This window comes from Diabrotica undecimpunctata, chromosome 1 (assembly GCF_040954645.1).
Source record: "Diabrotica undecimpunctata isolate CICGRU chromosome 1, icDiaUnde3, whole genome shotgun sequence".
NCBI lineage: Eukaryota > Metazoa > Arthropoda > Insecta > Coleoptera > Chrysomelidae > Diabrotica > Diabrotica undecimpunctata.
In genome coordinates this window covers 74,837,935-74,852,729 of record NC_092803.1, presented here as the reverse complement: position 1 = coordinate 74,852,729, position 14,795 = coordinate 74,837,935, and the positions used below count along the sequence as shown (strand labels likewise).

At 31.0% G+C, this 14,795-nt stretch overlaps 2 protein-coding genes across 2 annotated transcripts in view; both read left to right on the top strand.

The window, feature by feature from the left end:
* LOC140432302 (uncharacterized) overlaps positions 1-14,795 on the top strand; it is an 803,181-nt gene that overhangs the window by 356,713 nt on the left and 431,673 nt on the right. The window lies entirely within an intron of this gene.
* LOC140450727 (uncharacterized) lies at positions 492-6,502 on the top strand. The gene is made up of 2 exons (XM_072544398.1): positions 492-959; positions 5,680-6,502. The coding sequence occupies exons 1-2, from the start codon at positions 536-538 to the stop codon at positions 6,438-6,440; spliced, it is 1,185 nt and encodes a 394-aa protein (XP_072400499.1). The 5' UTR covers positions 492-535; the 3' UTR covers positions 6,441-6,502.

The following is a 14,795-nucleotide window of genomic DNA, read 5'->3' as shown; positions in this document are numbered from 1 at the left end:
GTAAATAAATTTATACAAAAAAAAATAAAAAAGAGTAATAAAAAAAACAAGAAAATGAAAATAAATAGTGAAAAACAAAAAACGGACTAGACAAAGAAATAGATATTAAAAAAATGTATGCTGTCAGTAAATTTATTGTCTTGTAGTGTCGTAGTTCCATTTTTAATGACAGACACTTTCTTGTCACCGTATTATTCATATGAAGTCAAAATTAATTCATTATGGAAAGTAGCGATAACATTTTTTATATACATGATGTCATAATAATGATATAAGCAATATCCGAAATTTATTTACTTACAATTCGAATATTTTATAAAAAAATGTTAACATTTTTTATCGACTGATATTCATAAATTATTTCCTACTTCCATAAAAATTTCTATAATCTGATATGAAATATACATATTGTTTCAACAAGAATTTATCTTAAGTAAATAATTAAATTCGCAGATAAAATACATTTTTTTAGTATATATAGGTATATAATATTAACCGAATAGTATAGTTGTGTTTGAAAGAAGATTGCAACAACATGTCCGATATAACCATCAAAGACTTACCGGCTCTTCTAAGTTCCAAATTAGGAAAGAAGAAAATAAAAGATACCAAATTGTCGAACTTAACAGCGAAGGGTGAGAATTTTGGAAGTGAAATGATCAAACTAGATGTTACAACAGTAGATGAAAACGGCAAAGAAGAGACTTTACATGGTGTTGCTAAAACTTTACCAAAACATGAGATGATGAGGCAAGCATTCAAAGTCCAGGTTACGTATACAAATGAAATGGCCTTTTACGATTTAATATTACCAACATTACAAGATTTTCAAAGAGAACTAGGAGTTAAGAAAGTAATTGACTGGTTTCCTGAATGCTATGCTACTAGGAAGAACTTAAATGCATCCGATATTATCGATGACAATGCTGTTATTGTTTTAGAAAATTTACAAATATCAGGTATGTTAGATACACATATTTTATCTATTATTTTTCTACTTTTCCAGTTATGTATATTTCCTGTACATTAGGTCAATCGATCATTTTATTCATGGTTACATTAACAATATAAGGGTATTGTTTTCAGTTTGGGTAAAACCGTTAGCTACATTGGAAATTTTACATGTTAAAACCTTGAATATGGTTTAATGTTCTAAATCTTATTCATTTCAATCAGTTGCTTTAATAAAGTCCTCGTAGACATACCGTCTCAGGACTTGCAACTTAATGTAGAGTCATATGTCGCCATGTTACCAATCCAACGGTAACTTTACCATCCTATTTGTAAACACGACATAATGTAAACTAAACTTCATATATTAATTTTTAAAGGGTTTTTACCCTCATATTTAGTGGCTACATTCATTTAATATATTGACACTGATGATGGAATACTTATTCCGAAAACGTTTTGTCTTTTTAACATAGCCCGACGGGGTTTTCTATATACCTTTTTATAAAGGATTTCATTGGAAAATTTTTTATTATATGGTATACAGCCAACTACAGGAACTTAGTTTCCTTGTGGATTCTAAATCTTAGTTCTAACTCTGGACTGTGTGTATGGTTTAGACATAATACTTAATAACCCGTAATTATAAAGAAAAATTTTTTGTTGCAGCATTGCTTTTCTTAGTTTAGCAAAATTTGTTTTAGCTATACCAATTCTAAACTTGTTCTATTGTTTCTTCATTTAGCTGCATGTTAGCAACTACAGAGTGTCGATTGTTTACCATAATTTTAGTCCTTGTTATGTTTTACAATTGGGCCAGAGAAATAAGCAAAAAAAGTACCTTGTTTTTGACACTGAATCATCCAAGAAAAAGACAGTTGTTTTGAGTAGTATAGACCTCTGTAACAAAAACCTAAATTATGTTTTCTCTAGTCGATTTATTCAACTTAATTAGTTATTAACAAATTAAGGTCAAAAACGGTAAATTTTCACTTTTGTAGTCTATCAGCAGAAATTAAGCATTTAATACAAATTTAGATGTTATAAACTTTTTTAATTCTTATTTTTTTATTCTTATTTTTGTTGCTTAGAAAGTTGCAAAATAAGTCAGAAATTTGAGTTTTTTTATAAATATTAATATTACAGGAAATATTAACCCATATGGTGCTTAAAATATGGTAATAATTTAAAAGTGTTCGATCAAATTGTTTAAAAGTTATTTTATTTGTTTATTTTAAATTAATTCACAATTAATTAATAACAACATATCAATTTTTTGCTTATAAAAAATTAAAATAACTTAACTGTTGCATACAAAAAAATAAATTTTTTTATTTAGAAAACTGGCATTTTCCTAGAAATTTAAAAAAAAAGGAAAAGTCGTCTTAGGATCATTTGGGACAAAGTTATTTCTTTTTTTTTTTTAATTACCAGCGGCTTTGTTTATAACAAGAGACCTAGTTAGCGTTATTTTAAAGCAATATACTTTAAAGTTTTAATATGCATAATTCGAAAAATATTGCCTTTTAATTTAATCGTCCACAATCTTTTAAATGTAATCACAAAAATCGGCCGGCTTTGAAACTCGAGGGAGCGGTTAAGTGGGAAGGAAAGAGCTGTATACTGTATCTCTGATTCTTGTTTATGGATTTCGAAGTTTATTTTTTAATCTGTATGTACTTTTTGCGTAAATTACGAATATATATTATTTGTTTTAAACAATTTTTTTAAATTTCTTTTAGTATTATTGTAAATTATAAATATTTAATCATGTTCTTCAATAAACGTCGTAAATAATTTATTTATAATAGATTTTATGAAAAAACAAATTATCTTATTCAATTATTTCTAAAAATAGTATTGCTTATATATTGCTTTGAAAACAAACTAGGTTTTATTTTTTGCTAGGTATGCTAGATTGGTGGCTTTTGTCGAAAAAATTCAATAAAATACCTTCATTCCAAAACTTGTTTTAGTCGGTATAATATTGTGATGTCAATATGCCATGTTGAAAAGTTTTGACGAAAATTTTCATAGCAATCTATTTATTGAGTTTTTCACTTTAAAACCACTTTTTTTAGTAACTTGGGTTATTTTTGAAGGTATTCTCGTGATTTTTATATAAAATGCTTACTTTAACCGTAAATTGCTAATAAACAACTAAAATAGACGAAAAGAGCCCTATTTAGCGTTTTTCGAAAACATTTTTTAATACTTAGTTTGAACAAGTAGTTTAAAAATACGCAATTCAATTTTGGTTTTATAATACAAAAGTCGGTTTAAAATATCCATAAACAAATTCATATACCGTTTCATTTCGAAATATATATAGACATGAAGAAAGGTCTCACCTTTAAAGTTCGAATCGAAACACATTGCTTATTTCTTACCCACAAGCTAAATCTTATTTTATTCGAAAGAAGATGATGCTGCAATATTACAGTAAAAAGTTTACCCAAAGTTTACCACGGGAACCTGCTTATTATACACGAAACAATAACTTTGTTTCAAATAAAAATGAAATTTTTTATTTGTTAAAAATGTTTTATAATAATAAACTGCTTCCCGTATTAAATTTTGGGTAAATGTAATGTTATAGCATTATATTATTTCGATTTAAATAAGATTTAGCTTGTGGGTAAGAAATAAACAATGTGTTTGGAACGTTAAAGCTTAGACATCGTTAAGTCTATCTTGAAACGCAACGCTATTAATGTGTTTATGGATATTTTAAACTGACTTATGCCATATAAAATTAAAATAGACTTGCGTAGTTTTAAAACTAATGCTTTATCTTCTAAGTTAAACTTTCACCTCATATTTTTTGTTTTCTAAATTTATTGTCCAACCTATTGAAAAAAGTCTAGAAAAGAAATAACTTTTATCTTAAAATAACTCGAGAAGCAATTTAGAAGCAAAAAAATATTTTTTTATAATTTTTTTAAAAATTGTTAAATAAATAAATATTAATTAATAAACGAATAAGTAACCATGGAAAATCTTTTATTATGAAAATTTTTCCTCCATTTGAGATTATTTATTTCCAAAGGTATTGTAGTTTTATCTGTCAAAGGTGAAAGTATTTCTTGTGTCATGAAAATTTCATCTACTTGGACATCCTCAATTGGAGGAGTCTCCAAGTTAGTTAATCGGATGAATTTACTAAACATTCTTCTAAACTCACTAGAGTGTTTCTGTTTTCTGTGAAAATAGCTGCTGATTGTGTTTCCAAAAGGTACCATCTCATGAGATATTGTAAATCAAAGGGAGATAGATGATCATTGGCTTCACCCATTTTTCGAATATAGGCAAAGAAAATTTTAAGAGTATCCTGTTTTTTTCGAGTAGTTAAAATAAAATTTATCTGGTAGGTTTGATGCAGATAATCATACATAGCGGTAAGCGATTTTTTGGTTAGTAATATTCCTTTCTGAAATAGAGTGAGCTTCTGATGTTTACCTACTCTCATAAAATTGATAAATTCCGTCGTTTTGTTTAACAGATCTTTTTCCGTACCTTTATTTCAGTATCAAACGCATTTTGTCCTAGACACTTTCCAAATTTGGACATCGTTTTAGCATCGTTAAGTAATTGGGTTATATTAGCAGATTCCTTCCAGTAACTGCTTTTGGACATAAGTCCTTTTTCTTTAACATAACTTTTTCTTTAACATAGTCCGTGTACTTTGTGACAGAATTTGAGCTGTCTTGAACAACTGTACAGCTGGCTTCACACGTTGTCTTCTAGATCCTGTGAGTTAGATTCTAGATAATTATGAGTTAATTTGTGGACGAATGTTAATTCTGTCGTTGAAATATTCAGCAAACCTTATAATTATTAATATTAATATTATGATTATCTATGACAAAACCATTATCTATCAAACAATTTTAAGTTAGTTTTATTAAATGTGGGACGTCTGCATAATACAAAAACGTTTAAGGAATTATCACAGGAATGTTTGAAAAAGCAATTTTGTATCAAGACCAACATTTATTTTTGACCACAGACTGACATTTGTAGTACCCATATCACTAGTAATTGCTACTACGGTGAAATGTGCATAAAACAATTTTACAATAATTGACTTTGGAATTTCTTTAGTCATAACTTCGTAAAATTGATAATACACTGGTTGTTTCCAGTTAGTTAAACCACGCGCCATCACTGATTGAAAAGATTTATTAGGTCCCAAAACTTGTTGATGGTTCTTATCAATATAAATTCTATTTGACAAATAAATTTCATCAAACATGTACACGAAAGTATACATATTCTTTCAACTTGACTGTACTATGTTGATTTTTTTTTCGGTAAATTCAATACGTTGTTCAAAACTCCAGAACTTGCGTGAAAATCTGATATTCAAAGTCGAAGAGTAGACATGATCAGTAAAGAAAAACTTACACTACGTAAAGAAATTGCCGAAGCAATATGTTCTGCTGACCAATCAATATTTGTATTGGTAAGACTATGCAATTTTCTAATTTAACCTGAAGTAAAAACTATTTTCACTGCAAATTGATATTGCTAAAACAATGAGTTTTTGATTTTTAGTTCTTCTAAGCGTAATAAATTCTGCTCCTACAACATCCTAATTCCTTGTTTGAACTCAACTTCACTATTTGATCTGAAGTTTTTGAAAGGTACAATTATCATATTTTGCTATGGATTATCCACATATATCAACTTTAATGTGCAATACGTGTTAAAAATCTATTATTTTAGGTTTCCAAAATATCGACCGATATATAGGATTTGATTTAGACACAACAAAACTGGTGTTACGAGATCTAGCTAGTTTCCACGCCGTACCTTTAGCCCTCAGATTGAAAAAACCAGAAGTATTCGAGAAAGTGATCAAGCCGTACTGCGTACCTTTTGAGCCTATGGATGGAACTAGTTTCTTACCAGTTTTACAAGGAATCATCGAAGAAAATAAAGAAATAGCCCATCTGGCTTCAAAAATAACCGGATGGAAGAAAGCAGACTTGCCAGTTAGCGATTTGTTTGGCACCATTATGCACACAGATATGTGGACAAATAATACTATGCAAAAATTTGAGAATGGTAGGGCAGTTAACAACAAATTAGTGGACTTTCAAGCTTATTCCTACGGATCACCAGCAACCGATGTATTTTTCTTCTTGTGGTCTTCATTGCCTCAGGAACTCTTAGAGACAAACCTAGATTTACTCCTAAACTATTACTACGAACAATTTGTGAATGTACTTAAAGAACATAAAGTTGACATCAGTCCATACACATATGACAAATTTCTGCAAGAGATAGATAAAGTGGGAGATAGCGAATTTCAGCATGCGTATTTTTTCCATAATTTTGTTGTCTATGGTAAAAAAAATGCAGAAATGGGGCATCCTCCTCCAAAGATTGTAGTATCACACGTGCTTAAAATGATTCCACTTAAGGCCAAACAAAAATCGTATTATATGATTCAAGAATGTGTCAAAAGAGGATGGCTGAAATAAACAAATAATATTATTTTTTAGTTTGACTAATATGCATTCATAAATATATTTCTGGATGTCTACTGTTTTCTTTTTTTTTTTTCCTTAAGTAGGTTTTTAGTATCTTGTATTTATTATCTTTAGTATTAAAAATTAGGTAACCATATTTTAAAAATGATAAATATATTCTTTTGCTAACGCTTTGTTTAAGATAATAAATCTTATCAATATATTATGTCAATTGTAGTTCATCAAAATGAATCTTAAGTTTCTTATCACAAGAATTTTATTGTCTAAAAGGCAAGTTATAAGTTCAGGTTAAAAACTTGCAAGCTCATAAATATAATAACTAGACTTTAAATTTTATGTACCAAAAAAGTCAACAATGCAAGAAATTATGCAATGATATATGCATAGCAAATTAACTATTTGGATTTTTATAGAGTACTAACTAATTGACTTTTCCACTATTATACATGATGCATATTTAAAAGACAACAAATAGTAAAAATCCATTTTTTTTTTAATTTTTATTTACAAAAAGGGAAAAAAGTGTTTTTTAGAAAACAAATACAGTTGTATAAAACAGACAAATAGATGTAGATACGATCTGTCCATTCTGGAGTAAAATTCTTATTGAAATGTCAAATTATGATCAGATTTATTCAGATTTGCCGTTGTAAAGCGCTGCTTTCTATTTCAAAAATATATTTCTGACAAAACAGATCTTTCCACATCATCAAATATCATTGGACAGTTGTGGAAGATTGGTATAAAATTTGAATCGAAGACGACCATCGAAAATGTAGGAAGATGGACAATGAATTATTATGGTGATTTAACTACCGTTTAGAGAGTAATAAGCAATGTAATAAATTAAAATTCGAAGGACCATTCACTAACTTGGGAATAAAAGAATGGAAGCATTTTTATAAATGTGTAAGTTATTCACTTACATATACTTTGTTACTATAACTTTGTCACTATAACTAAATTATAAAGTGATCAAAGTTATTTCGTAGACTTTTTATATCGCCAATTTCTTAACTTATGTACACCGAGTAAGTATTTAATCATATTGATTTTTCTAAGTGACTTTTCGAAAGGGATTTTAGATTATATACCTTTTATAAAGGATTTTAAATAAAATTTTATTTTTCTTATGGACACATTTTTGGTTGTTTATTTTATTTAAATACTTATTTAATTGGTCTGGTTTTGCCAAGGTGCAAACATATAAAAAATTTATTTTTATAAAATTTTAAAAAATTATCTATAATGAATCGTAATTTAATTTCTGAGTTGAACTGTGCAAGAACTATTGCTTTAGTTGAAGAACGCTATTCACAGCGGTTTGTGGTGGAAAGAGTGGGAGTTTCTTAGAGTAATGTCTCACGGATATGGAATGGGTTTCTAGAAACAAATTCGATATACAAGAGAGCTTGTTTTTTTGGACCCCGAGCTACCAATGAGGAACAGGACAGATATATCAAAATTTCCATTTGAAAAAATTCTTTTATGTTTGTACTAGCCTTCAAAAGAGAGTTCAGGCATGCTGCAGGAGGCAGAGTACCATTGACTAGAATAAAAAGAAAAATTTTTGAGTCAAATATAAGGAGTCGTCGACCAATAGAAGTATCACAGTTACAACCTAGACATGCTTTGCACCGGCTTTAGTGAGCTCAAGAACACAGTCATACAGCTCCCTCAACACTTTCGGAAGATTGTGCTTTTTAGACGAGACCAGAATCTGTTTAAATAGTGACAGCCGGCGAATTCGTCTTTGGCGAGAGCCAACAAGTGCTGCGAAACTAGCATATGCTCGTCCAATACTTTATTTAGCTGGTGACTGTTATGTTTTAGGCAGGAATTATGACAGGTCGACGCACAGAATTGGTGTGTATTAAAGGGACTCTAATAGGACGAAACTACATCAGACGGATTTTAGAAACTCCTGTGATACCAGGGCGAGGACCTGTCGGTGAAAATTTTGTATTTATCATGATAACGCCCACCAACATAGGACCAAGCGGTTAATGACTATCTTCAAACAGAAGGTATTCGCCGTTTTGCGTGGCCTGAGATGTCTCCAGACATGAAACCTATTGAACATGTATGAGATGTACTCTCCAGAGCTGGTTAAACCCAAAGGATTTCTCGTAGAACTCATCGTGAGCTTACAATAATTATTGCCTGTAGAGAAGAATGGGAGAATCTATCACGGGAAATGATTAATTGACTTGTTGGTAGTATTAGAATCTAGGCTTACATCGATGCTAGTGGTGGAAATAAATGATATTAAAAATTTTTAAATAAATTTTAATTAAAACAAAATTGTATATAATATATAATATATATATATATACATATATATATATATATACATATATATATATATATATATATATATATATATATATATATATATATATATATATATATATATATATATATATATATATAAATATACATTAAACTGACTTTATAACTTATTAAACTGACAAAATTAATCTCATTTTTTAACCATGCAACCCCAAATTCAGTCGCTCATTATTTCGCTAATCACGTTTTACTCAAAACATACTTCTCATCTTTTATACTCATCAACCCTGCAACCTTTATAATGAAACCCACGTAAAACATCAGACATGAATTTAATTTAATGGGGAGGTTATTGGAAAATATTTTTACACAAGTACGAAATATGCATTTTGCACATATTTGTAGGTTATATGTCGGAGTTTTTTTATCTGCAAATACATAGTGCTTCTCTTCACATTAACCGTATTCGTACCTGCACCGTATTCAGGATTTTAGTTTTTTGATTAAATACGTTTTTATTACAATTAATTATACATGTGATAAAATTATTTTTCCAATTATATCAAATTTATATAGCTGATATACGATAATAAAATTAGAATAGAATTAGAATTAGAATAAAATAGAATAGAATAGTATGGTATAGAACTAAACAGAACAGAACAGAACAGAATTATAACAGATGGTTATATTTGGCTATTATATTCGGTTATTATTTTGGTGATACATTTTAAGGAATTTCTAGACTTTTATTAGTGACCTTATTATGTCTCTATCTTTACATAAGCTCTTCATTACTTTTCGTTCTCTTAGTTTTCCTAACCGTTTGATCACTTACGGATCGATATCGTCTGCATCCCAGAAGTTTCTACTCATTACTGCTGCTATTTCTTCTTTGATATCTTTTTTGTTAATTTCGACCATTCTAAAGGGTGATTCATTTAGAGGTACTTTTTTTGATGGGGATTTGATTGGAGACCGTGCATGAATACTGTCAAACTGACATTTCGCTTTTGTTCGGTATTGTTTGAGATTTCATGACGGAAAGACTTAGCCTGGCAAAGCGTCTAGAACTAATTAAGTTGTATTTTTAAAATGGGAGCAATTTATGGTTCACATAATCGGCCTATCGAACGTACAATTCGCTTTACGATTAGTAAGTTTGAAACCCAGTTATCATTATTGGATAACACGCGACCAAATAGACCACATTTAGCATATACTAAAGAAAAGATAGCGCCGGTAACGGATAGTGTACTCGAAAATAATGAAGAATCGATTCGTCACCGTTCTCAACAGCTTGGCTTGTCATATGCAACAACTTGGCGTATTTGACGTAAGGATCTTGATTTAAAATCATACAAAATTCAATTAGAGCAAGAGCTAAAGCCAATCGACCTCCGAGTCGTCACCGTTTCAGTCGATGGGACCTGGATAAGCTTTCAGAAGATTCACTGTTTCTGAGAATAAATTTGTTTTCAAATGAGGCCCATTTTTGACTTAATGGGTACGTTAATAAACAAAATGTCTGTATTTGGGGTGATCAACAACTCAAAGAGGTTCAAGAGTTGCTACTACACCCTGAAAAAACAACTGTTTGTCCATATTTCTTTAAAACAGAGGACGGCCAGAATGTTACTGTGAATGGAGATTGTTATCGTGCCATGATAACGGACTATTTGGTACCTGAAATTGAAGCTCGTGGTCTCGGCGACGTTTGGTTCCAACAAGATGGAGCTACTCGCCATACAGCCTGTGAAAGCATTGCTTTACTGCGAGAACGATTTGGTGAACAAATTATTTTACGCTTTGGACCAGTGAATTGGCCGCCTACATCCTGTGACATCTCACCTCTAGACTCTTCCTGGGGCTACCTAAAGTGTAAAGTCTACATGAATAAATTAGATACGATTGAGGCATTGGAGGCCAATATTACTCGAGTCATTGGTGAAATACAAATCGAAATGCTGGAACGAGTCATCGTGAACTGTAACTTTAGAATAAACCAACTTAATCGTAGTCATGGCCAACATTTAAAAGAAATTATCTTCAAGAAGAAATTGTAAAAAATGATTCTTTCGTATGATAGTAAATATTTTCAAATAAAATTTATTTTTTTCAATATAAAAAAAGTACCTCTAAATAAATCACCCTTTATTTCTTCTTGTTATTTTTGGTCTTTATCTTTAAAGTTTTGTTTCTGATGTGGACGATTCAGTTAATGCTGTATGTTTATGTCTTGTTTATGTTTATGTGTTTATGTTGGTTTTCAAGGGATGAAAATCTATGGCTATCCATAGAAAATATGAAAAAATCCTTGATGAAATGGCATAAGTGATTGAAAAGATAATAAGTTTCTATTGCTTTTTAATAAAACTATTTTTAAGCCAAAGAGAAAATATGTCTTAGAGTTTAAATTAGAAGATATCTAAATGAGCCCAGTATATTTGAAACTTTTAAAGTAAATAAAAATTCTAGAACTTTTCTTTCATAATAAGTATATGTTGTGCTTTCCCGAGAAAGTTTTCTAATATTGCAAAGAGTTAATTTGCAGATTAAGATCCAAGGAACGCGGACTTCCTGAAAGCACAAAGTCGGAAATTAATTTCTAATCCTTGAAACTTTCTAATTAATGTATTTTATAAGAAAATAGATGATATTCGACTGTTTTTGCGCGTGGCTCTATCGGTGGCGTTGTCACGATGGATTTATTGAAATGTGTTTCTAAGGGTTGGCGTTGCTGGTTATACTGGATTTGGGTCAAACGGTTATTTTTGAATTATTTACAAGTTGATTTAAGGTTGGATGTATTCAAAGAGTGGCTTGAAAGGAAATTATCCAAAATGCTGACATAAAGAGATATGAAAATATAAAATGACCTAGTTTTTATGTATACAGTGCAAGTGCTAGCAAAGTACGTTTATAAAGTAAAGTTGGAAAAACCTAGAAGTAAATCAAATTTTAAATATGATTTGAATTTTTGTTAAAATTAATTTCTTCTTTTGTTAAATTTATTCTAAAACTTGATATTTCCCCTTCATGTCCTATAATTAGAGTTATTTAAAATTACTTATATCTTATTTATAGTTCATCATCATCATCCTCATCAATTACCCTATATTTGTCCACTGCTGAACGTAGGCCTCTCGTTAAATTTTCCACCTATTTCTATCTTGCGCTTCTTGCATCCAGTTTGTGGTGATGCGCTTGATATCATTCGTCCATCTAGTCAGTGGTCGTCCTCTGCTTCGATATGCCTCTTGCCTTGGTCGCCATTCCAGAATCTTTCTGGTCCATTTATCATCCATTAATTTGGTAACATGTCTGACCGAAACCCATTTAGCCATGGCTATTTTGTTAACTGCATCTGTGACTCCTGTTCTTCTTCTTATTTCTAGGTTTGGTATTTTATCTCTGATGGTAATACCTAATATTGATCTTTCCATAGCGCGTTGTGTAATTCTTATATTATCTATTGTTCTTTTTGTCATGAGTCAGTGTTTCTGCACCATATGTAAGAACCGGTAAAACGCACTGGTTAAAAACCTTTCTGGGATAATAGACTTGAAAATTTTATACAATCTGCCAAAGGCAGCCCATGTGAGACCTATCCTTTTTTGTATTTCAGTTGTCTGATTATCTCGACCTAAGGAAATCTCATGCCCCAGATATTTGTAAGCCATTACTTGGTCGATGCTGTGGCTCTCAATCAGAATTTTATCGCTGACTATAAGGTTGGTCATAAATTTTGTCTTTGAGGTGTTAATTTTTAAGACCAATTGTTTTTGACACTTTATAGAGCGTGTTCAGCATTTTTGTAGCTTTATCAACTCTATCATATATTAAAACGATGTTATCGGCAAATCTTGGGTGGTTCAGATCTTCCCCATTTATAATACTTCCCATGTTATCCTTTCGTTCCATGTGCTTGAACATATATTCAAGAATGTAAACAATTTAGGGGAGATAGTATCACCCTGTCTAATTCCACGTTCTATTCGAAACGTGGTCTTGGTATCTTCATGAAGGAGGACACGAGCTGTACCAGTTTCGTAAATACTTTTAATCAAGGCGATATCATCATCATCATCAATTAGCCTATATTTGTCCACTGCTGAACGTAAAATTTTTCACCTATTTCTATCTTGTGCTTCTTGCGTCCAGTTTGTGGTGATGCGCTTGATATCATCCGTCCATCTAGTCGGTGGTCGTCCTCTGCTTCGATATGCCTCTTGCCTTGGTCGCCATTCCAGAATCTTTTTGGTCCATCTATCATCCGTTAATCTGGCAACATGTCTGGCCCAAGCCCATTTAGCCATGGCTATTTTCGATATATCGGTATATACCCAAGGCGATATATCGGTAGTCAATGCGGCAGTCAGCCAATGCTCGAAGCATTTTATGATGATCTTTAGTATCAAACGCCTTTTAATAATCTACTAATATAAGAAAGATAGGCTTGTTATACTCTGTACACTTTTCCATTAGCGTTTTTATAATTGTAGATGATCATTTGTTCCGTACCTGGAGCGTAACCCAGCTTGTTCACAAGGTTGGTAACTATCCAGTTTGTTCACAAGCCATTTTGATATTATCTTCATGAATAGTTTGTATGTATGGGAGAGCAAACTAATAAGTCTGTAGTTCTTTAGGTCTGAAATGTCACCTTTTTTGTGCATTAGGGTTATTATTGCATTATGTCCTCCTCCTTCTTTGATTTGTTCAATGACTGTCCCATCTTCTCCAGGTGATTTATTGTTTTTCATCTCCGAGAGAGTAGATTTTATTTCCTCTGTTGTGATATCTGGGATGTCTTCTGAGCCTACATTCTGAAGTTTTAGTATTTAATTTTGATCAGGATCTGGAAGTTCTTCTCGCTTATACAATTCTCTGAGTAAAAATCTTAAGCAATTTTTAAAATATCTTCCTTTTTTTTTGTTTAAGTTACAGTTTAAGTTTAAGTTTACAAATATTTTTCGATCCTTCAGTCATTTGTCGGCGCAGAACCTTTAAACTTTTATTTTTATCAATGGCTTGAGTTATGTATTCAGTGTTGTAATTTCTGACATCTTTTCGAATGGATTTTGTGATATCTTTGTTTAAATGTCTAAGTGTTATAAAATTATCTGTGTATTTGTCTTTCAATTCTCTTCTTTTGTTTATAAGATCCTTAATCCATCTTGTTTTTTTCCTTTTTCCTTATATTTTCTATGAGCGTTTCGAATCGTACTATTTATTAGCATGTTTGTCACCTCTATATCTAATGCATTTTCATTTAGATGTTCTACTTCTTTCAATTCTGAAGTTACGAGATTCTGATAAGCTACTCTATCTTCTATCAATTTCCATTTATTAGAATGCCTCTCTGTTATCATTGCTGTCCTCTCTCGTCTAATGTTGATCATTATTTTTGCTCTAACCAACCGATGGTCACTCCCAACAGTGATTTTATTAATTACTGTAACATCTTGGACAATGTTTTTTCTGTTTGCTATGATGAAATCAATTTCGTTTTTTGTTATGACATCTGGACTAGCCCACGTCCACTTACGTTGTTGATTCTTTTTGAAAAATGTGTTCATCACATAGAGCCGATGATGCAACAAAAGATTTAGTAGCACACCTCTTCTATCATGTCGTTCACCGTATCCAAATAAGCCCATAGCCACTTCTGCGTTATCTTCTTTAAATCCAAGTTTAGCGTTAAAATCGCCCATTAAGATTAGGTGGTGAGTTTTATATTTTTCTATAGCTCTATTTATATCTTCATAAAAGTTTTCGATTTCTTCATCGCTATGGCTTGTCGTGGGTGCATAAAATTGGATACTTTTAATAGAGCGTCTCTCGTTCAGTTTTAATATGAGATACACAACTCTTGAGCTTACACTCTCTATTTTTATAATTTTATCTAGGTGTTTCTTGTGCCCGAGAAAGCCTACGCCTCCAACTGCCTTATTGTTTTCTCCAGTGAAATGTAGCAGATGCCCTGATTTTGAAAATAATTGGTTTTCTCCTTTTCTTTGTATTTCGGAAAGTCCCAATACATCCCATTTT